At 44.4% G+C, this 24,086-nt stretch overlaps 1 protein-coding gene across 1 annotated transcript in view; it reads left to right on the top strand.

Annotated features, from left to right (window-relative positions):
- The first annotated feature begins 7,847 nt into the window (after positions 1 to 7,847).
- Positions 7,848 to 24,086, top strand: part of LOC117868782 (organic solute transporter subunit alpha-like) — a 39,969-nt gene continuing 23,730 nt past the window's right edge. Inside the window, exon 1 of the mRNA XM_034755015.1 lies at positions 7,848 to 8,468. Coding sequence (XP_034610906.1) covers positions 8,402 to 8,468 — 67 coding nt within the window. The 5' untranslated portion in view covers positions 7,848 to 8,401. The remainder of the gene's footprint in view (positions 8,469 to 24,086) is intronic.

The following is a 24,086-nucleotide window of genomic DNA, read 5'->3' as shown; positions in this document are numbered from 1 at the left end:
GGGGAATGTTGCCAGCTGGTGTAGGTTAGAGCAGTCCTCAGGCTGCTCTAACATGGACTGGGGGTGGAGACTCAGGAAACTCTAACCAGTTCCTTGGCAACTCCCTTTCCCCACTGCATTGATCAGATCTTGCTCAAGAAGAAAAGTTGGGCCTATATCTTCAGAAAGGCCATTGGTTTGTTTTGTACCTGTGGCTGCATGTTTGTCAATAGGGGGCTCATCTGAACTCGGTGGCTCCTGCAAATTTCTATCCAATGATAATTGTGAAAAGAATAAAGTGAAAATGCTGGTTTTTTTTGTTCAAAAGTGAAATAGTTTTAAAGGTAATAATAAATGGTGCTAGTGTAACACCAACAGACACCAGTCAGTGGCGGGTGGGATTGAACCTGGGGCCTCTGGAGCTTAGTGCATAAGCCTCTACTGCATGAGCTAAAAGCCAATGGGTTGGTAGCTAAGGCTGTAGAGCAAACTCATTAATCTCGCACTAACTGGTCTCGGTGCCACTCAATGGGACAGAGCACCACACCCAGCAGGTGTGTGGGTTACACTAGCAGGTGCCTGATGGAAGTTTTGCCTGTACAAGAGCTTCAGCATTTGTCAGAATAATGAATCCAAATTTAAAGAAAAAAATAATTGCATGATTAATTGTGCTGTTAAACAACAATAGAATACCATTTATTTTAAATATTTTTGGATGTTTACTACATTTTCAAATATATTAATTTTAATTACAACACAGAATACAAAGTGTACAGTGCTCACTTTATATTTATTTTTATTACAAATATTTGCACTGTAAAAAATAATATATTTTTCAATTCACCCCATACAAGTACTGTAGTGCAATCTTTTTATCATGAAAGTTGAACTTACAAATGTAGAATTATGTAAAAAAAACCCTGCATTCAAAAATAAAACAATGTAAATCTTTTGAACCTACAAGTCCACTCAGTCCTACTTCTTGGTCAGCCAATCACTCAGACAAACAAGGTTGGTTACAATTTGCAGGAGATAATACTGGCCGTTTCTTGTTTACAATGTCACCTGAAAGTGAGAACAGGCGTTTGCATGGTACTTTTGTAGCTGGCGTTGCAAGATATTTATGTGCCAGATGCGCTAAAGATTCATATGTTCCTTCATGCTTCAACCACCATTCCAAAAGACATGGTTCCATGCTGATGATAGGCTCTGCTTGAAAACGGTCTAAAGCAGTGTGGACCAACGCATGTTCATTTTCATTATCTGAGTCGGATGCCACCAGCATCTTTTTTGGTGATTCAGGTTCTGTAGTTTCCGCATCAGAGTGTTGCTCTTTTAAGACTTCTGAAAGCATGCTCCACACCTTGTCCCTCTCAGATTTTGGAAGGCACTTCAGATTCTTAAACCTTGGGTCGAGTGCTGTAGCTGTCTTTAGAAATCTCACACTGGTACCTTCTTTGCATTTTGTCAAATCTGCAGTGAAAGTGTTCTTAAATTGGACAACATGTGCTGGGTCATTATCTGAGATTGCTATAACATGAAATATATGCAGAATGCAAGTAAAACAGAGCAGGAGACATACAATTCTCCCCCCCAAGGAGTACAGTCACAAATTTAATTGATACATTTTTTTAACGAGCATCATCAGCATGGAAGCATGTCATCTGGAATGGTGGCTGAAGCATAAAGCGGCACACGAATGTTTAGCATATCTGGCATATAAATACCTTGCAACACAGGCTACAAAAGTGCCATGTGAACGCCTGTTCTCACTTTCAGGTGGCATTGTAAATAAGAAGCAGGCAGCAGTATCTCCTGTCAATGTAAACAAATTCATTTGTCTTAGTGATTGGCAGAATAAGAAGTAGGACTGAGTGGACTTGTAGGCTCTAAAGTTTTACACTGTTTTGTTTTTGAGTGCATGTAGCATGGCGGGCACTCACTGCCGTGGTGCCCCCTGCTGGTCAGTCTGGGAATTAGCTCTTTCCAGCCTCAGAGCACCTTCTGCTGGCCAGAGTCTCCCTACCGGTACTTGCTTCCTGGTCTCCACCACCATACTCCAGGCCCTGCATCCCTCCCGGCCTGCGGTGACCCTTATCTTGGGGTGCTGCCCCCCAGCAGTGCACCCACACTCTGCATCTCCCCGCCCAGGGGAACCCCTTCCCCCATGCCCACCTTGCCACGGTGGCTACTGCCAGTCATCATCTAGCCCCCTTTCTCTGGGGCAACCTGCAGTCTGTAATGGCCACTCATCATTGGCAAGGCGGTTAGACCTAGGGGCAGCTCTAGGCACCAGCAAAGCAAGCACGTGCTTGGGGCAGCCCATTTGCAGGGGTGGCAGGGATCCAGCATGGGAGCTAAGAACCAACAGGGGGCCCTGGGAGCTGTAGTTCCTTGGTTAGCTCCCTGCCTATAGAGCCAGCCCTGGAGCAGGGAAAGAACTACATTTCCCAGCATTCCCTTGGCCACTACCAACAGGAAAGAGGGGGAGGGAGTGAGGAAGCTGAGACCTCATGCTGCAGCCTGCTATGAATGGAGAGCTGCACTGGGAAGGGTAGGGATACCATATTTTAACTTTCAAAAAAATAGGACACTTCATGGGGAGGGAGGGTAGCCCCACCCGCCCACCAACCACTCCCTCCGACTGCCCCCCACAGAAACCCCAACCCATCCAACCACCCCGTTCCCTGTCCCCTGACCACCCCCTCCCGGGACCCCTGCCTCAACTGCCCCCCAGGACCCTACCCCCTATCTAAGCCTCCCTTCTCCTTGTCCCTAACTGCCCACTCCTGAGACCCCCCCCAAACTTCCCCCCCAGAACCCCACCCCCTACCTGTCCCCTGACAAACCCCTGGGACTCCCATGCCTATCCAACTGCTGCCTGTCCCCTGACTGCCCCCCTCCAAACCCCGAACCCATCTAACCCCCCACCCTTGGCCCTGCCCCTGCCTGCCCCCCCTGAACCTTCGCCCCATCCAACCCCCCCTGCTCCCTGTCCCTTGACTGCCCCTATGGAACCCCCTACACCTTCTCCAACCCCCTTACTGTGCTACTCAGACCAGCGTGTCTGGCTTTGCGCAGCGCCAGACACGCTGCTGCATACATGCTGTTGTGCTCCCCTGCAGAGCCACAGCCCCCCACCCAGCACCTGCCTTCCAGATTTGAACACCTCAAAATTCAGGAGTGTTCAAGCTCAGTTTGGGCAGCTGTTACTTCATTTCTCCCAAATCAAATATACTGATCCACTGTAACTTGCTGTAGAAAAAATAGGATAAAATTGAGCAAGAAATGCTTCCCAGTGGTTATTAGGACTGGAATTGCTATTTTCAACAGCCATTGCTTTTTTGTGTGTTTAAAAGGAAGACAGTGATATTGCATTGGCAAATTCCCCCTAGAAAGAAAGAGTGGAACAAAAGAATAATAACAGCACCTCAACTTTTCCTCATTTATGTAGGACAGTCTTATAACATGCATCCAGATATCCTCCAATCACACAAGCTGAAAATTGTTCTGCTTTACTGCAGTTCTGTAACCTTATGGGAACCAATCCTGACTGTGTTCTGTGCACATCTAAAATTCCTGCTGAGTGACCTGCCCTGGGAGCAAGTTACCAGTGACCCAGGGCTGCGGCGGAAGGAGGGTGCAGGTGGGGGGTGAGAGCCCAGAGCTGGGGCAGCAGGGGGGTGTGGGAGGGGAAAGAGCCCAGGGTTGGGGCAGCAGGGGGGTGCAGCGAGAAGCCCAGGGCTGGGCCGAGGGGCAGCCAACATTTTTTTTGCTTGGTGTGGCAAAAAACCTAGAGCCGGCCCTGATTAGACCTGCTGCCTTTCCCTGCAGCCCCAGTACTGCCTTAGGCCTTCTGGCCAGGCCTTAGCTCCCCAGCTCAGCCTGCCCCTTCCCCAGCACTGCTCTGTCAAAGGTACCCTGTCTCTCCCAGGCAGCCAAGTCTTTCTCACTCCAGGGCTGGAGTGAGACTCTCATGGCTCCTTACTCACAGCCCCCTATCAGGGCCAGCTGTGCCCTGATTGAGCTGGCCACACCTATGGCCAGCTACTCAGCCAGCCTCCCTCAGCTGCTCTCACTCCTTTTATCCCAGGAGCAGGGTAACCGCTCTGCTGCAGTGCGGTTATGTAACCAAAAAAAAAAAAAATCTGCATTTGTAAGTTACACTTTGTGATAAAGAGATTGCAGTTCAGTATTTGTCTGAGATGGATTGTGTCAAGGCTGCTTCCCCACTCTGAACTTTAGGGTAGAAATGTGGGGGCCTGCATGAAATTTCTAAGTTTAACTACCAGCTTAGATCTGGTCCGCTGCCACCACTCCCAAAGTGCTAATTCCCTTCCCTGGGTAGCCTTGAGAGACTCTTCACCAATTCCCTGGTGAATACAGATCCAAACCCCTTGGATCTTAAAACAAGGAGAAATTAACCAACCCCCTCCTTTCTCCCACCAACTCCTGGTGGATCAAGATCCAAACCCCTTGGATATAAAAACAAGGAAAAAATCAATCAGGTTCTTAAAAAGAAGGCATTTAATTAAAGAAAAAGGTAAAAATCATCTCTGTAAAATCAGGATGGAAAATAACTTTACAGGGTAATCAAACTTAAAGAGCCCAGAGGAATCCCCTCTAGCCTTAGGTTCAAAGTACAGCAAACAGAGGTAAACACCCTAGTAAAAGGTACATTTACAAGTTGAGAAAACAAATATAAAAACTAACATGCCTTGCCTGGCTGTTTACTTACACATTTGAAATATGAGAGACTTGTTCAGAAAGATTTGGAGAGCCTGGATTGATGTCTGGTCCCTCTTAGTCCCAAGAGTGAACAACCACCAAAACAAAGAGCACAAACAAAAGCCTTCCCCCCACCAAGTTTTGAAAGTATCTTGTCCCCTTATTGGTCCTTTGGGTCAGGTGTCAGCCAGGTTACCTGAGCTTCTTAACCCTTTACAGGTAAAAGGATTTTGTAGTCTCTGGCCAGGAGGGATTTTATAGGATTGTACACAGGAGGGCTGTTACCCTTCCCTTTATAGTTATGACAGATTGAAAAATACTATTTCTTTTGTTTGTCATTTTTACAGTGCAAGTATTTGTAAATAAAAATAATAATATAAAGTGAGCACTGTGCACTTTGTATTCTGTGTTGTAATTGAAAACAATATTGAAAATGTAGAAAAACATTCAAAATATTTAATACATTTTAATTGGTATTCTATTGTTTAACAGTGCGATTAATTGCAATTCATTTTTTTAATCGCGATTAATTTTTTTGAGTTAATTGCGTGAGTTAACTGTGATTAATTGACAGCCCTAGAAAAAATATATAGGCACATCACTACTGTCACAGTAACACAGCCAGCCTCCTATATGTCCCTTTTCCGGTGTCTGAGGGCACCCTCCAGGACACTGGTTCTTAACCTTTACTGCAGCCTGCACCCCTTTGGTTCTCCAAATATGTTCTTGCACCCCTTAAACCTAAAAAAATATGTTCTCGCACCTCTTAAACCTAGATATATTTTTTGTTTGTATATTATGGTAATTGTTAAAAAATGTATAATGTTAATAAATACATAGGTTTGATGAAACAAAGTAATTGTACTTACGTGCCTGTGCTTAATTTGTATTTTCAATGATTTACCTTCTAAAAAAATCTGGCATGTCTCGCACCCCCAGAAATGGCATCTCACACGCCCAGGGGGTGCGTGCACCCCAGGTTAAGAACCACTGCTCTAGGATCCCAGGCCTTGAGCTGTTTCCTTTCTTGGGGTGGAATCACATAGTTCTCCCACTCTTAGACTGGGTTGTCTTGACTCAGTAGCTGCAGATCTGTTTAGGAGTTTGTGACCAGTTTTCTTAAAACAAAGTATTATTTAATCTTAACTGTAGGAGCAAACAATAACAAGAGAGAAAGGATTTTGAAACTACAAAAGACCTACATGCACAGCTATCTTACCTAGAATCTTAGGCAGGCCTATCTTTCCTCAGACCCTAACCTCTGGAGTCTGGGTTTTCCTTATATTTCTCCTCTTCTATCCTGGAGGGACTGTCCTAAATCCAGCCACAGTTCTTCCCTTTCTCATCTCACACACTTGGACCTGCTGCCCAAAACCTGTCTGGAGAGTTCTGCAGTAGGCTGAGCCAGATTTCCAAAACAAATGGTTCTTGCATTTTCTCTCAAGTGTTTTCCAAGATGGATATGTCTGGTTTCACTTCCACCTTCCTGTGTGCATTGCCTGACAATCCTATTACACAACTAGCATAACTACTGCTGGAAAGAGCAAGATAAAATGCCTCCTAACCTGAAGGTGTAAGACATTGATTAAGTGTGTGCCACATCCCCTTCTAGTGGCTGGTTCTCTAGAGGATAAAAAACTAGTATTGCTACTAGTGACAATTACCCCTTTAGCTCAAGTTTTAGAGATCTGTGATGAAGAGCCCACGGTCATGAATACCCAGAAAAGGGGGTGCTAGTAGAGCTGAGTGGAAAATCAGAATTTCCATCCTGTAGAAAGTTCTGATGTTCAACATTTGCTTTTGTCCTGAATCAGAATGAAAAAAATGAAGTATCAACATTTTTCTATTAATGAAAAGTTTCAAAAATGTTTCATTTGGGAAAGGCTGAAATATTTCACTTCAGCATTTCTGATAAAAAATAAAATGTTGACATTTCTGAATCAAAATGTTTCATTTTGGTTTGTTGAACAGACCATAAATGCTTCATTTTTGAGTCAATTTCAGCCTTAAACTATGTTTCCCTGTTGTGATGCATTGCCTTGGGGGTGTTGTACCTCAGATTATCCCCTATGGGCCAGATTCCTTGGCCAGACTACATCTCCCACAGAAGTGTAGTTGATGGTAAACTTGGGTAAACAGAGTAGACCCACTTCTCATTTAGGGAATATGGAGTATCCTTTAGGCTAGTTTACCCATTTTCTTTTTTTACCACTACACCACTGATCTTCCATCGTGCACCTGTAGTTATGGGACTTTTATGATGTATCATGCTCAGTGGACTGTATTGCACCATGAGAAATGTACTCTTGCCAGGGAGCTCAGCCCATAGGAGAAAACATGAGCCCAAACTACAGCTTCCATAGAGCAATGTGTCACTATTAGGGAAATGCAGTTTAATGTTGAACTGGCTCCAAACAAAGAGCCCTGGCTTTCAACAATCCCAAATATTCAGAATCAGGTGAAACCAACCCAAAAGGAAATATTTCCATTTTGTTTTCCAAATAGAAAATCAAAATGGCAGCATAATTGACATTCTCCTGTGGAAAATGTCAATTTTGTGCAAAATGAGTTTTCCTTTGGAAAATATTTCCAACAAAAATTCCCAACCAGCTCTACCTGCTACAGAGATCAAATTGAAAAATTCTGCTATTTTGTGTTGTATTTTTGAAGTTTATAAATCTGCCTTCATTGTAATGTAACTCTCTCTCTTTAACTCTCTCCCCTTCATTGTAATGTAACTCTCTCTCTCCCCTTCCCTTCCCTTTTTATGCAAAAAGTAGTTTTGGTTTATATGGCAAGAACTTGCAAAACTGGATCAAAATGGTGTGGTTGGTTGTTTAAGAGCTGAGTAAAATCCAGCTCTCCTGTTAAATCGTTTTTAAACATGAGGTAAAAAGTTTAATTTTCACTTGCTTCTCCTCCCCATTTTTGGTTCCTTTAGGGGTGAAGTCTATGGTAGTTTTCCACTTTAATAGGACCATGATTTGGTCCGAAATGTATCCATTGGTCTCCCCCGCCCCTAACTTTACACAGAGAGGTAAATGCGGAGTGCAGTACATATGCCTCTTGCTCATAGGTTTAAACTGTTTCTCTCAAAGCCTTGCAAAAGTGACTATCGCTAACATTTCAGGTGGTGTGTGGGAGGTGCTGCCTGGTGCTGGGGTGTGTGTGAAGAAGAGGGTGAAATTCTGAAGCTTGGAACTTGTATTGTAAGTATTAACGCTGTATGCCTTAGGGAGCTCTGTCTTTATGTGTCCTGTGGAGCAGGGACATCTTTACTGTATGTCTTTAACGGCACCTAGCAAATAAATAACACAACAGTAGAGGGGACACGGACACAAGTGTGGAACCTCCCTGCCGACGGGAGGGATGTTGCTAATGCACAAGGCAAGAGTGTAAATTGTGTGTGTGCACTGCCACCCAGTCACCCTGTGGTTTCCTTGGGGGATCTTTCACTGGCGCCTCATTCTGCAGCTGTGTTTGAACGGAGAGAGAAAGAGCTGGGATTCGGACTGTCAAGCATTTACCCAATCGAAAGGTGGTTGGGAAGAAATTTACATTTGGCAACAAGTCTCGGCGCCTTACTGGAAAAGCGCAGAAGAAGTAGCAGCGCTTTGTAACTCAGCCAACACTGAAAAGGAAACAACGCCTCAGGGACAGCACCAGGAGACAAAGCTTACCAGAAGCTAAAGAAATGGAGAATGGGACGGATCCCGTCTGCATTGCAAATGAGCCTCCGTTCTCTCACAAAATTATCGGAAGTAAGTTTTGCTGCTGCTTTAAAAACTGTGTGTGTGTGTGTGCGCGCGCGGGGAGGGGGAAAGAAATCTTCCTGGAAAATCCCCTTAGTTGAAAACGTGTCTGGACTGAAAGCCCCGTTTTCTCGTTCCAGACTATGTGCATCTAAATACCCGGTCACTAGTTTCCCGTTTTATTTTAGTGATCTGTAACATGAGGAAGCTGGGTTAGTGTTTGAAAGAGATTCCAGTAACTAAAAACGCTAAAAAATGGACCCACTATTAAAGTGTGTGATAATTATTAATATTTGGAGGTAATTTTTTTAGTACAAAGTAGTTCACCAGAGTAACAGAAATGTAATGGCCATGCTAAGTATAATCTGTGCTGTATTGTAATTTTGATGCTATACAAGTAAAACATTAAGGGCCTGATCCTGCGGAGATTTATTACCAGACCAAGTGCTTATATTATGGTGAGTTACATAAGAACAGCCATACTGGATCAAACCAAAGATCCATCTAGCCCAGTATCCGGTCTTCTGACAGTGGCCAATGCCAGGTGTCCCAGAGGGAATTAACAGAACAGGTAATCATCAAGTGATCCATTCCCTGTCACTCATTCCCAGCTTCTGGCAAACAGAGGCTAGGGACACCTAGAATCATAGAAGATTAGGGTTGGAAGGGACCTCAGGTGGTCATCTAGTCCAACCCCCTGCTCAAAGCAGGACCAACACCAACTATATCATCCCAGCCAGGGCTTTGTCAAGCCGGCCTTAAAAACCTCTAAGGATGGAGATTCCACCACCTCCCTAGGCAACCCATTCCAGTGCTTCACCACCCTTCTAGTGAAATAGTGTTTCCTAATATCTAACCTAGGCCTCCCCCACTGCAACTTGAGACCAGTGGTTTCCCCAGGAATTGAAATTAGGGGTGGTGTCCAAATTTACCCGGGGGTGGGGGGGCTGTCAGGACCGAAGAGATATGAATAAAGTAAATGTTTTGTTAGGATAATGCAAATTTAACATAAGGATAATGCAAGTTACACCAAAACACATAACAGGTCTAGATTTCTAAAAAAATATAATTAAAAAAAATGTATTTAATTTAAATTGACTTTTGGAAAGTAAGCCATCATGGGATAAGAGGGAAGTCCTCTCATGGATCAGTAACTGGTTGAAAGATGGGAAACAAAGGATAGGAATAAATTATCAGTTTTCAGAATGGAGAGAGATAAAAGGTGGTATCCCTGAGGGGTTGATACTGGGACCATTACTGTTCAACATACTCATAAATGATCTGGAAAAATGAGTAAACAGTGAGGTGGCAAAATTTGCAGATGATACAAAACTATTCGAGATAGTTAAGTCCCAGGCAGACTGTGAAGAGTTACAAAGGGATCTCACAAAACTGAGTGACTGGGCAACAAAAATGGCGGATGAAATTCAACGTTGATAAATGCAAAGTAATGCACATTGGAAAACAATCTCAATTATATATACAAAATGAAGGAGTCTGAATTAGTTGTTAACACTCAAGAAAGAGATCTTGGAGTCATTGTGGATAGTTCCCTGAAAACATCCACTCAATGTGCAGCGGCAGTCAATGATTCCCAACATTCTGTTTGCTTTTTTAAAAAGAACAGAAGTACTTGTGGCACCTTAGAGACTAACAAATTTATTTGAGCATAAGCTTTCGTGGGCTACAGCCCACTTCTTTGGATGTAGCCCACGAAAGCTTATGCTCAAATAAATTTGTTAGTCTCTAAGCTGCTACAAGTACTCCTGTTCTTTTTGGGGATACAGACTAACACGGCTGCTATTCTGAAACCTTTGCTTTTTTTAAGAAAGGGATAGATAATAAGACAGAAAATATCATATTGCCTCTGTATAAATCCATGGTACGTGTACACCTTGAATACTGTGTGCAGATCTGGTCACCCCATCCCAAAAAAGATATATTGGAAATGGAAAAGGTACAGAGATGGGCAACTAAAATGATTAGGGGTATGAAAACAGGAGGAAAAAATAAAATGACTGGGAATTTTCAGCTTAGAAAAGAGACGACTAAGAGGGGATATGATAGAGGTCTATAAAATCTTGACTGGTGTGAAGAAAGTGAATAAGGAAATGTTATTTAATCCTTCACATAACACAAGAACTAGCAGTCACCCAATGAAATTAATAGGCAGCAGGTTTAAAAAAAAAAAAGGAAGTACTTCTTCACACAACATAAAGTCAACCCGTGGAACTCTTTGCCAGGGGATGCTGTGAAGACCAAAACTATAACAGGATTAAAAAAAGAACTAGATAAATTCCTGGAGAATAGGTCCATCAGTGGCTATTAGCCAGAATGGGGAGGGATGCAACACCATGCTCTGAGTGTCCCTAGCCTGTTTGCCAGAAGCTGGGAATGGGCAACAGGGGATGGATCACTATTCCCTCTGAAGCACCTGGCCTTGACTGCTGTTGGAAGACAGGATACTGGGCTATATGGACCATTGGTCTGACCCAGTATGATCATTCTTATGTAAAAATTAATTATAATAATAAAAATGTTTAGTACAGAAACTTCCCAACATAATGACCTCTCAAGATAGCAACAATGTGAGATAACAACCTTGGCAAATAATGCATTTAAAAAATCTTGGCCTACTGGGAAACATATTTATATAAGTTTCCATTCCCAGTCACAAATCTAGCATTCTGGAGCAAAGTCACTAAAAGATAGTCTAACAAACAAATGTTTCTTTAACGTGCTCCTCACTTTTCCCTCCACTGCACCCCACTCACCGGGGTTGTCCTTGGTCAGTGGAGACTCAGAGTTCAGAGATGCTTTCACGTGAGTACACCTCCCAGGTGGGGGGGCCAGAAGACACCTTGCTCATTCCTCCAGCTGCTCACTGTTCGCTCTGGCCACGGCTGTTCGTTGTGCCACCGTTCACTCCACCACTCTGTTGTCAATGGTCCTGAGCAGTCACCTTCTGCTGCCACCTGTCACTGTGACCTCTGCTAGTTGGTCTCTTGAGGTTCCACCCAGCTCTCAGTGATTTCAGCTGAGCTCTCAGTGGGGGAACCTCACTGCTAGTGCAGTCTGGGCTGTCTTTTGCACAAAAACACTGTACCCACAGGAACACTGTCTCCACAGCAGGACTAAGCACTTAGACCTGATTATCAGTGATTTCAGCTGCAGTGGTCACTTAACAGAACAAAAGACTATCTATGGAGCCTAATCAGCTCTGTCTTTAAACAGTGGAGAGGGACAGGTCCCCACCCTCTCTCTTGATGCCCTCAATCAGCACAGGCTAAGTACACTTCTACTGCCCTTTACTCATACAATAAGAACAACAACATTTCATTACCCCCCCCCACCCCGCATTCAAGTGATTTGTAACCCAACCACAGCCAAAATCTATCACTTGGGCAACACAGCTGTGTTTGCTGGATATCTAGGTAGATTAGGTGTGAATGTAAATACAATCTGGTCCTGAAGCCTTTCCCCCTACATCATCATTAGGTGTCAGGGAGAGTTCATTTAGACTTTGCTTACAAATCATCATTTGAAATTATTAGGTTGGCCAACATCACCAAAATGAATGCACTGACATTGTCATAAAAAACAGCAGCTATATAAGGAAGCTGGTCTATGTTCATACTTTTCAAATCTATTATACTTTCAGATACACATATTTTATCATACACTGTATATGCTTTTAAAGTGTGTATTAATGTTTCAATTTCAATTCAAATTTCCAAACAGTCATTAAATTGGCATGTTTCAGAGTAGCAGACGTGTTAGTCTGTATCCACAAAAAGAACAGGAGTACTTGTGGCACCTTAGAAACGAACAAATGTATTTGAGCATAAGCTTTCATGGGCCCACTTCATCGGATGGCATAGAATGGAACATATAGTGAGGAGATATATATACATACAGAAAACATGCAAAGGTGGGAGTTGCCCAACCAACTCTAAGAGGTTAATTAATTAAGATGCGCTATTGTCAGCAGGAGAAAAAAAACGTTTGTAGTGATAATCAAGATAGCCCATTTAAGACAGTTTGACAAGAAGGTGTGAGGATACTTAACATGGGGAAATAGATTCAATGTGTGTAATGGCTCAACCATTCCCAGTCTCTATTTAAGTCTAAGCTGATTGTATCTAGTTTGCATATTAATTCAAGTTCAGCAGTTTCCAGTTGGAGTCTGTTTTTGAAGCTTTTCTGTTGCAAAATTGCCACCTTTAAATCTGTTACTGAATGGCCAGAGAGGTTGAAGTGTTCTCCTACTGGTTTTTGAATGTTATGATTCCTGATGTCAGATTGGTATCCATTTATTCTTTTGTGAAGAGACTGTCCAGTTTGGCCAATGTACATGGCAGAGGGGCATTGCTGGCACATGATGGCATATATCACGTTGGTAGATGTGCAGGTGAATGAGCCCCTGATGGCATGGCTGATGTGATTGGGTCCTATTATGGTGTCACTTGAATAGATATGTGGACAGAGTTGGCATCAGGCTTTGTTGCAAGGATAGGTTCCTGGGTTAGTGTTTTTGTTCTGTGGTGTGTGGTTGCTGGTGAGTATTTGCTTCAGGTTGGGGAGCTGTCTGTAAGCAAGGACAGGCCTGTCTCCCAAGATCTGTGAGAGTGAGGGATCATCTTTCAGGATAGGTTGTAGATCTTTGATGATGCGCTGGAGAGGTTTTAGTTGGGGGCTGAAGGTGACAGCTAGTGGCATTCTGTTATTTTCTATGTTGGGCCTGTCTTGTAGTAGGTGACTTCTGGGTACTCTTCTGGCTCTGTCAATCTGTTTTTTCACTTCAGCAGATGGGTATTGTAGTTTTAAGAATGCTTGATAGAGATCTTGTAGGTGTTTGTCTCTGTCTGAGGGATTTGAGCAAATGCGGTTGTATCTTAGAGCTTGGCTGTAGACAATGGATCGTGTGGTGTGTCCTGAATGGAAGCTGGAGGCATATAGGTAAGTATAGCGGTCAGTATGTTTCCGGTATAGGGTGGTGTTTATGTGACCATCGCTTATTATCACAGTAGTGTCAAGGAAATGGACCGCTTGTGTGGATTGGTCTAGGCTGAGGTTGATGGTGGGATGGAAATTGTTGAAATCATGGTGGAATTACTCAAGGGCTTCTTTTCCATGGGTCCAGATGATGAAGATGTCATCAATGTAGCACAAGTAGAGTAGGGGCATTAGGGGATGAGAGCTAACTTGTTCTAAGTCAGCCATAAAAATGTTGGCATACTATGGGGCCATGCGGGTACCCATAGCAGTGCCGCTGACTTGAAGGTATATATTATCCCCAAATGTGAAATAGTTGTGGGTGAGGACAAAGTTGCAAAGTTCAGCCACCAGGTTTGAAAGCTTGTAACTAGTTCACAAAACTGGGGGGGGTGAATTCAGGGGGGTGTAGGGAAATCACTGCTTGAGACCATTGCTCCTTGTTCTGTCATCTGCCACCACTGAGAACAGCCGAGCTCCATCCTCTTTGGAACCCCCCTTCAGGTAGTTGAAGGCTGCTATTAAATTCCCCCCAACTCTTCTCTTCTGCAGACTAAATAACCCCAGTTCCTTCAGCCTCACCTCGTAAGTCATGTGCCCCAGCCCCCTGATCATTTTTGTTGCCCTCCGCTGGACTCTCTCGAATTTGTCCACATCCTTTTTGTAGTGGGACGCTCAAAACTGGATGCAATACTCCAGATGTGGCCTCATCAGTGCCAAATAGTGGGGAATAACCACTTCCCTTGATCTGCTGGCAATGCTCCTACTAATGCAACCCAATATGCCATTAATCTTCTTGGCAACAAGTGCACACTACTGACTCATATCCAGCTTCTCATCCACTATAATCCCCACATCCTTTTCTGCAGAACTGCTGCTTAGCCAGTCAGTCCCCAGCTGACTGATGGACCTATCCTCCATGCCATTACAATAGCCATTACTGATGGACCTATCCTCCATCAATTTATCTAGTTATTTTTTTAACCCTGTTATAGTCTCGGACTTCACAACATTCTCTGGCAAGGAGTTCCACAGGTTGACCGTGCGTTGTATTAAAAAATACTTTTGTTTGTTTTAAACCTGCCGCCTATTAATTTCATTTGGTGACCCCTAGTTCTTGTGTTATGAGAAGGAGTAAATAACACTTCCTTATTTACTTTCTCCACATTAGTTATGATTTTATAGCCTCTATCATATCCCGCCTTAGTCATCTCTTTTCCAAGCTGAAAGGTCCCAGTTTTATTGATCTCTCCTGATATGGCAGTCATTCCGTACCCCTAATCATTTTTGTTGCCCTTTCTGGAACCTTTTCCAATTCCAATATATCTGTTTTGAGATGTGGTGACCACATCTGCATGAGTATTCAAGATGTGGGTGTACCATGGATTTATATAGAGGCAATATGATATTTTCTGTCTTATTATCTATCCCTTTCTTAATGATTCCCTTAATGAGTTGTCTGTCACTTGTAAATTTACTCAGGAAGTTCAGGAGGGGACTCCAATACAATGAATCATCTCTCAGCTGGCATTATTGCATGATGATTTCCAGGCTGTCCAAGATAGTGGGAAAAATCCACTGCTAAATTGAGGCAACATTAACTTTCTATTTAATAGAATGGGGAGGGGGAGAATAGATTCAGCAATGACTGGTACACCCAGAAAAAAGCCTGAAAAAAGAGCTAATGCTTTGTCACCTGCAGTTTATAGACCATTTATAAGAAGAGGAGTATACCTTATTTTGGTGTCTCTGTGACTGGGATGGGGGAGCTGGGCAGAGGTGCTATGTTTCTGGGTCCAGATGCCCTTTCCTTCTTCCCAAGAAGAGCAGAGTAAACAGTCACACAGAATCTGTGCAGCAACCATCAAGAGAATGATGCAGCAGCTTCTTCCTTGCTATGCCCACGTATGCTCTTCCATGTAAACTCAATGCAATCAGGGCTTCCTGGACTGAGGGGTGGGAAGGAATCAGAGTTGGGGAGCAGCTCTGCTGATCAAAAAGTCTGCTGGAAGCAGCATTAACTCCTTTTTATTTTTAATCAATAGGGAATATTGACAATAGGGAAATGTGTAGCCACAGGGAGTCTCCTAATGTTGCACGACTCCTCCTGTGCAGCTAGGGGACTGAGAATAGAGAGGCACGTGGAGGGAAAGTCCCATGGGGTTGTGCTAAACTCTCCCTGTAAGTCCTTGGGGGTCTGTATTGTCATGCCACTTCCTTCCTGTCTCCTAAGGCCATGCCTTCTCTAGGAAAAAAGTGTTTTTAAAACGTTAGCTAACTTGTTAATCTGCCTAGTCTAGAGCAGGATTTTAACATATGTTAAAAGTACAATTTACCCTATCAATTTACCCTGTTGGGGAGGGATAGCTCAGTGGTTTGAGCATTGGCCTATTAAACCTAGGGTTATGAGTTCAATCCTTGAAGGAGTCATTTAGGGATCTGTGGGAAAAATCTGTCTGGGGGTTGGACTAGATGACCTCTTGAGGTCCCTTCCAACCTTGATATTCTACACTAGATTTGTTTTACATATGTTCAAAATATCCCTTTGTTTCTAGTGAACACAAGGGCTGTGTGGTCACAGCCCTCTCCCCTGAGTGGTACATGTATCTGCATCTCTCCAACTTCATGACATTTTTGGAGAGCCCTCCCACCCCCATAGATTTTACAATGGGAAAGGAGAAGTGAGTTCCTTATCTCTTAATGAGTGTCAGAATGGAGCATGGTGGGACATCAACCCTGACCTGGGAGTATGTCTACTCTGCAAAAAACCAACCCCCCGCTCCCCTCCCAAAAGTCCTTCTGCAGCAAGTCTCAGAGTCTGTGTCAACGGACTGAGGATCCCAGGGCTCATACTACAGGGCTAAAAGTAGCATTGTAGACACTCCTGCTTGGGCTGGAGCTGAAGCTCTGAGAACCATTGCACCCCCACCACCACAGGGGTTCAGAGCCCCACCTCCACCCTGAGTAGGAATGGCTTTACAGCTATTCTTAGCCCCACCATAGCACAAGCCCCACCAGCCTGAGTCAGTTGACAAAGTTGATGTGCTGCTGCAGGGTTTTTGTTTTTGGTAGTGTAAACATACTCCTTGTGTCCCATGTTACTGAGAGCTCCTTACATCAAGTAGTATGGCCTTGTATACACATACATTGGCACTGGCTTCCACTAAAAGTGTATTGTACAATTATTTGATTTAAAGAGGTGCAAAGCCCTATGTGGACACGCTATAAGCTGCCCAGTGGATAGAGCAGGATCTTGCCTGTGGTTGTACTAGCAGTTCCAGTAATCGAGTATAGATCCAGGGGTCAAACCAAAGGTCAGAAGCCAATGGGTAAGCCAAGGGATGTAGCCAGGAGTCAGAAACCAGAATGGAACAGGTACAGGCTGAGGTTGGAGCAGGAGTAGGCTTTAAGCAGAAGTGAGAGCAAGTTAAGCACCGCTGTATGCACCGAACAGCCGCTGATGTGAGACTTGGCAACACAAGGGGGAAAAAAGTGGCACTGCCTTTCAGAACAAGCCCAAAACTAGCGCAGCCCATTTCAGAGGGAGGAGTGTGGGGACAGTGCTTAAATGAAAGAGTTGCCAGGACTCAGGAGTACTGGAAGCTCCCGAGAAGTGTGTGGGGGCCACCAGCACCTGAATGGTGGTCCTGCCTCTTCCTCGAGGTCCCACCCCGCCCCACCTCTTCTCCCGAGGCCCCATGCCCACTCCGCCTCTCCTCCTGAGGCTCCCCAACCTGCCACTTGCTCCTCTCTGCCTCCTACCCCCTTAAGGCAGGAAAAAAGTGATGGGGCCATGGCCCCGTGGTCTCCCCATTCCAGCGCCCTTGCGGGGTTCAGCCCCAGCACAAAGTAAGCACAGCTGGGCGGCCAGAGAGCGGCGGCTGCTGGCCGGGTGCCCAGCTCTGAAGGCAGCACCGCCGCCAGGAGCAGCGCAGAAGTATGAGTGGCATGGAAGTCCACTATTACAAAAAAGCAACCTCCAAATAAAACAAGCCCCAAAATCTGCAGCCTGCGGCTCTAAAAAAAAAAAAATTACAGCGGACTTGGCAATGCTCCTCTGCCCAATCAAAATGAAACCGTATGGAGGGAGCTCATTGGGTCCAACTGAGCTTGCTGGGTTGCCTAGCAACCAGGCTGGGAGCCAGCATAAAGACAAACACTTAAAGACAATTTAACCTGGTTTGTGGTGCTTTAGCTTAAGTCAGAAAGGAATTGATTTAATTGATACAAGCCCGTTTTCAAATGGGTTAAGAGGCTCCAAACAAGTATCTTTTGCAGCAGTTTAACCAAAGTGGTTTTAAATCTGAGTTCATTTTGACCAGTGCAACTTACTATGTACACAAAGCCTGAGTTTTGATAGTCAGTACAAAACTATGGGATTTAGACCATGTCAGCACAATAGCATTGAAGCCACAACAGCCCAGGCAGCAGCACAAGCTAGTCCTGCCCGCCCAGCACCCTGGGTTCATACAAGAGTAGCCACCAGCTATGCTTCCATGGCTTCACTGCTATTGTCACTTGAGCTAGCTAGATCAAAGCTAACTTGGGCAAGGGAGTACAGACACTATTTCCAACTTTTGAGGTTGTATCATGAGTCTTGTGATATTTGGCATTTTTCGTATTGCCCCGTCTCTGGAATCATGTGACTGTGAGACTCTCACCTTTCATTAAAAAAAAGGAAGTTTCTAGCATGATAGTGGTAGAGGAAAGTGTAAACGCATGCATCCTAAAGTCTTCAAAACTAGAAAGCAAATAAAATCAACCCTCCATTTATTATTTTTTAAAATTCCATGATTTTTAAGTCAGTCTCATGAGTTTTTGTTTCCTGACTCCTGAGTTTTGCATGCTTGGGATTGGCAACACTAACTCCTGTCCCACAGTGCACTGGGGTCACTATAAAACCTGAGGTGGATCCAGAGAAGGGGTGCATGTATTTCATATCTTTGTTGTCCAAATCCCACTCAGGAATCTGGAGGTGATGTTCCTGCACCCTGGGTATTGTATGACAGTTCATGTACCTTTTACTAGAAGGGCTCTCAATCTTCATCTCTTGTCTAGTACTCTTATTCGCATCATTGTCTTGGAGGGCCTGTAACACGGCTTCTGTGGTCAAGGCTCAGCTGTCAAGATAGTATCCTAAACATAGGCTAGGAGAGGGGCAGCCTTGATACAGGGCAAGGGGAAGTGGGTGCTTTGTGTGCTGGCTGTAGTGGGGGATGAGTGAGGCTCAGTCCAGCTGGCCTGAGGGAACTAGAGCTGGAGGGGAAAGCCGCTCTCACTCACATTCTGCTATTTATGTTATTCTTGTAAAAAGATAAGACAAAAATGACACGAAAGTGACATTGAACGTGTGACTTGGAGGGATGTGGGAGTCAAGCGTGAGGGTTTTCAGGGTACGTCTACATTTAAGCTAGGAGGTGTGATTCCCAGCTCATGTAAATGTAGTCATGCTCAAGCTAGCACCTAAAAGAAGCAGTGTGTCCAGGATGACATGGGTGGCCACTTAAACTAGTGCAATCCTGCCCAGCCCCTGGGTACGTCCCTAGCTGGCGAGCCCAGCCTGCTGCAGACACACTGCTAGTTTTAGGTGCTAGCTTGAGCAAAGCTAGCGTGGGTTTGTCTGCGCGAGCTGGGAACCACACCTCCTAAGTCACATGTAGCCATTCCCTAAGAGTGTTAACAAAAGGCCCTTGCTGCTAATAAAATTTGACTGCTAGTCAATGATAGAGGAGTGCTAAGCTGAGCAGTTTGGTGAATAAAGGCCGCCATCTTGACAAATTGCATTTTCTTATTATTTTTTTCAACATACAACATAACCCAATAGTGAGCACATCTTAAATCATGTCAGTGTGGTTACACATAGTCCAGCATCGGATTATCCCCTACCACTGAACTGGCACAGCATTAGAAAGAGGGTAGTTCTAGAGTGTGTGAAGGCAGTGAGCCAGGATGTTAGGGCTGGCAAAAGAAAACATGCCTTATTTCTTCCTACTGGAGGATCGCAGGGTCTGAGGGTCTGCAGACTCAGGGTTGGTCTATGCTAGAAAATGATATTGACCCAGCTACATCCCTCAGGGGTATTAAAAATCCACACTCCTGAACAACATAGTTAAGCCAAGTTAAGTCCCAGTGTAGACAGCGCTAGGTTGATGGAAGAATTCTTCCATGGAATTAGCTACCATCTCTGGGGCAGGTGGATTACCTGTGCCGACAGGAAAACTCCTCCCGTCGGCATAAGTAGCATCTACAGGGAAGCACTACAGCAGCTCTGCCACTGTAGCATTTCAGGTGTGGACACACTCTCAGCTAAATTACCCAGCAACCTTAAGAATGTACAAGTCAGTGCATGGCTCTTCACAACACAGATGACCTCTGCCCGGATGTTGCAATGGTCACCAGTTCCAGATTGGAATCATCAGTGTGTTTGGAGTAAGGATTTAAAACTGAAAACTGTGGAAGCCGTTACTACAGTCAGCAGTGAATTGAGAAAGTAAATAATCTTTTCCTACTGCCCATTGCACAACATTTTGCTGTACCCATTATGAAGCGCTCAGACACAAGATTCTTAGGGTTTAGAAAAAGCAGAGATATTTATGTAGATAATGAGAACATCCACAGGACTGAAATGTTTGCTTTAACACGGGATGGGATCCCTCGTATGTCAGGACATAAGACTAACTGATGGGGTTAGAAGGAAACTTCCTCTTTGGGCAGTTTATTCCACAGTTGTCTAGTGTGTAGTTTCTGCTCCTGAAGCATGTAGTACTAGCCGCTGTCAGAGAGAGAGGAGCAGAAGTTAGATGGGCCACCACTTTGGTCTGGCATAGCATTTCCTGTCTCTTCTGGAACACAAGACAACTGAAATATTTCCTGTAAAAGCACAGTGTCTGGATTTCATGGTATTGTTTACAGCTGTTGTCTGTGGATTCCCTCACTTATTCATTACTTACACTTAATCTAGTCATGTACACAGTGAGTAACTGTAGGCTGCTATGCTGTTTCACCAGCCAGGAAAGGGAAGCAAATGCCCTGGCCAAGTCCTTGTTAAGTAAGGTCCTTTCATCAGATCATGGTTTATCATGTATAACAAAGGATAAACAACTCAACAGAAAATACTGGACACAATCCACAGCCAGGACTTACCTGTGTTCCTATCTTCAGCTTCCTTACACACCCTGCACAGCCATTTGATAAAAAGGGATCCCTTAATGCTTTCTAGGCTGCTGCTTGACCTGTTCCCAGTGGTTGTTCTGCAAACTTACAATGATGCAGACAACTGCATGAAACAGAATGGTGAATGAAAGATGGAATTATGTTTTAGTTCTGTCCTGCATAAACCAGACTGTACGCCGCATATGACTGTGGGCCTGCTCACTGATATTTTTGTCAAACTCCAGGACAACTGGGAATCCCGCCTTTGTAGACTGCGGCAACGACTGTGTTTGAAAGCAAAAGCTGATGTTTTTTTTTAAAATGTACCTACATTTATTAATCATTTATGCAGTGGCAAAACTGTGCATTAGGCTGTATAGAACAAATAAAAAGCAAGGCCCTTGCCCAAAGGATCTTACCTCTAATCTTACACAAAATGTGTTCAGTGATGATACTAGGGGGATTGGGGAGACAAAGGCTACACAGATAAGATGCTCTGGTAAGCTATAAATGCTGCTTGATGAGTCCAATGTTTAAAAATAAAATTTTGATGAAAACCAGATCAGGTTTGTTCCAGTGGTTCTTTCTTTTTCATACGTGTACACAGTGCCTAAGAGATCAGTGACTGGGACTTTCAAGCACAAAATATTTGCAGTACAAATAAAGAACAATAAGTGAGATCAGACTGAATTCAGGTTAGGAACAGGCATTTCACACTGCTCTACTAAAGGCCAAGGAAGAAGTGGAATTGTTTATGGTGTTTAATGGGAAGAGGAAAACTCAGGCTGAATGTCAGGAAAATTGCCTAATGAGATCAAATAGAGTGTGAAATTCTGAGCCAGGGATTCAGAAGACTACAATGGCAGATGCACTCAGGCAACCTTCTAAGTAAATTGCTGTGCAGCAGGGGAACATAACTGACTAGTTTAACGGGTCTGGCTTGGATCAACCAAGTCTGAGACTCAGGGGCCTCCCAATGGCTAGAAATGTACATAACTTCCAGTTTCTGAAGCTTAGTAAAGCCTTTGTCCATTGTTATATTTTAACACACAAGGAGTTATGGGGCAGGAAAGACAGTTTTTGTTTTATTGAATCAAGGTGAACGTTCCCTGCCGAAAGGTCAGGCTATCTCATATGCTGCAAAAGCAGCAAAAGCAGGAGTTTCACAAATTGGTGTTTGGTGCAAAAACATTCAAACCTTGTAAACTAATTACTGAGTGCTTCCTATCCATGGCAAACAGTTTTGCTGCTGCCTTACAGACCAGAAAACAAGGCTAGCCGTTACCTACCAATGGAGAAACCACAGATAGTCAGTCAGCAAACTTCTGAGGAGAGCTGCAGCTCCCTTTAACACCTGTGGGGAATTGTGGATGCTTAGCACCCATCTGGAGTGGGTCCTGTGTAAAGGAAAGTGAGACTTTGCTAACTGTTATGGGCAGTGTTAGCTGTTTTCCAGTTGCACTAAATAATGCACTGGTGTCATTCGACTGACTTCAGTGCTGTTCTAACTGAGTTACAGGTGTTACATGAGAAAAAACTCAAGCCCTTGGTGTCCCAATCTAATAATGTCCCAGGCTTAAAGAAAAAATCTTTGCAGCTTTTGAATATACTGACCAGAAATGAATACGAGACACGGTGCTGTCCAGCACATCTCACTCCCTGCAGTAGTAAAAAGGCAGAGTGAGAGAATCAGTCCTTTGCCAAGTGCTGCTAACCAATCAGCCTTTGTTGAAGGCCTGACAATGGGTTCCGGGCCTTGATGAAACTAGTTGCCATGATGCTGGCTTTACTGCCTCTCGCCCCTGGGGAGGGGGAAGGGCGAGATGACAGCATGGTCACTCCTTACTGTTTGCAGCCAGGATAGTGTTTGGATCATGGAATGGAAGGGGGACAACTACTGAGAGAGAAAGTGAAGCAATCCTGATAAACCTCACCTAGCTTCTTTGACCCAAATCCTAAATTTTGCTCCCTGTCACATTGGGGTAGATTCAAAGTATTTCCACTTACGTCTACAGCCTTGTCTACACAAGAAAGTAAAGGCACTTTTTTTTAGCTGAGTTATCTTAAAATGACAGGGAAGTCCCCTTAGCACTTGTGTAGACACCATTTAACACCTTCTCAAACATTCTGTAGCCTAGAGCAAAGCAGTACCAGTGAGCCTTGATAGATGAATGGGTTCCTATTTGAATGGGATGTGGTGTCATTGAATTTTTTCATCTATCTCAGGCAGCACCTTTCTTTGAGAGAGTATATCTCTTAGGCCAGGGCTACATATGTCGACTCAAGTGACGTTGGCGTACAGTTGCCGGAGTTAGTACTTTGCTTGTGCGCATGCATACTTGGCACCTTGTGTCAGCAGTGCACGTACTCACCAGAAGTGCTTGAGTCGATGCAGAGTGCAGTGCACCATGGTTAGGTATCCCATTGTGCAACTTGACCCTGTCCAGTGCACTGTGTTTTTGGAAGTTTTGGCAATGCACGATGGGACTGAAACGAGTCGTGTAGGGTGACTGGGAATATGGGGTCAACTTCTGAGTTTGCAACTATCTCCATCCCACAATGTTATCTGTATCCCATAATTTTTGTGCCTTTTTTTCAAAATCCCACAAACCCGCACAGCCCTCCTTGCTATCTGCCATCTCTGACAGAAGCATGGAGCCTGCACAGCTCTGCATTGTTGTCATGAGCATTGCAAGCACAGGGCACACGATCCTGGAGCGTTTGCAGAGCTGCAAGAAGAACTGAATGAGTGGCAACATAACAATTTCTTGGAGGACAGAGTGCTGTGGAACATAGGAAGAGCCATTTCAAGGTTGTGGCTGGCATTCATGGAGCAGCTGCACATGGTGGAGCACCACTTCTGGGCCTGAGAAACAAGCACGGAGTGGTGGGATTGCATCGTAATGCAGGTGTGGGATGATGAGCATTGGTGGCAGAACTTTCAGATTCTCAAAGCCACATTCCTGGATCTGTGTGCCGAGCTTGCCCCAGCCCTCCTGTGCAGGGACACCAAAATGAGAGGTGCACTGAGAGTGGAGAAGCGAGTGGTGATCGCACTAGGCAAATTTGCAACTCTGGATTGCTGCCGGTCAATGGTAAATCAGTTTGGAAGTGGGAAATCCACAGCGGGGACCATTGTCATGCAAGCATGCAGGGCTATTTATCACCTCCTGCTATGCAGGACTGTGATTCTGGACAATGTGCAGGACATAATGGATGGATTTGCAGCAGTGGGGTTCCCAAACTGCAGAGGCGTGATAGACGGCACACGCATCCCTATTTTGGCACAGACCACCTTGCCACTGAGTACATCACCAGAAAGGGCTACTTTTCTATAGTTACACATCATTGTTGGATCACTGGGGATACGTCACCAACATCAATGTTAGATAGTCAGGGAAGGTGCATAACACTCACATCTTTAAGAACACAGGATGTTCAGAAAACTACAAGCAGGGACTTTCTTTCCTGACTGGCAGA

This window comes from Trachemys scripta, chromosome 1 (assembly GCF_013100865.1).
Source record: "Trachemys scripta elegans isolate TJP31775 chromosome 1, CAS_Tse_1.0, whole genome shotgun sequence".
Lineage (NCBI taxonomy): Eukaryota > Metazoa > Chordata > Testudines > Emydidae > Trachemys > Trachemys scripta.
The sequence above is the reverse complement of the archived record's forward strand: the minus strand, read 5'-3'. Positions and strand labels throughout refer to the sequence as shown.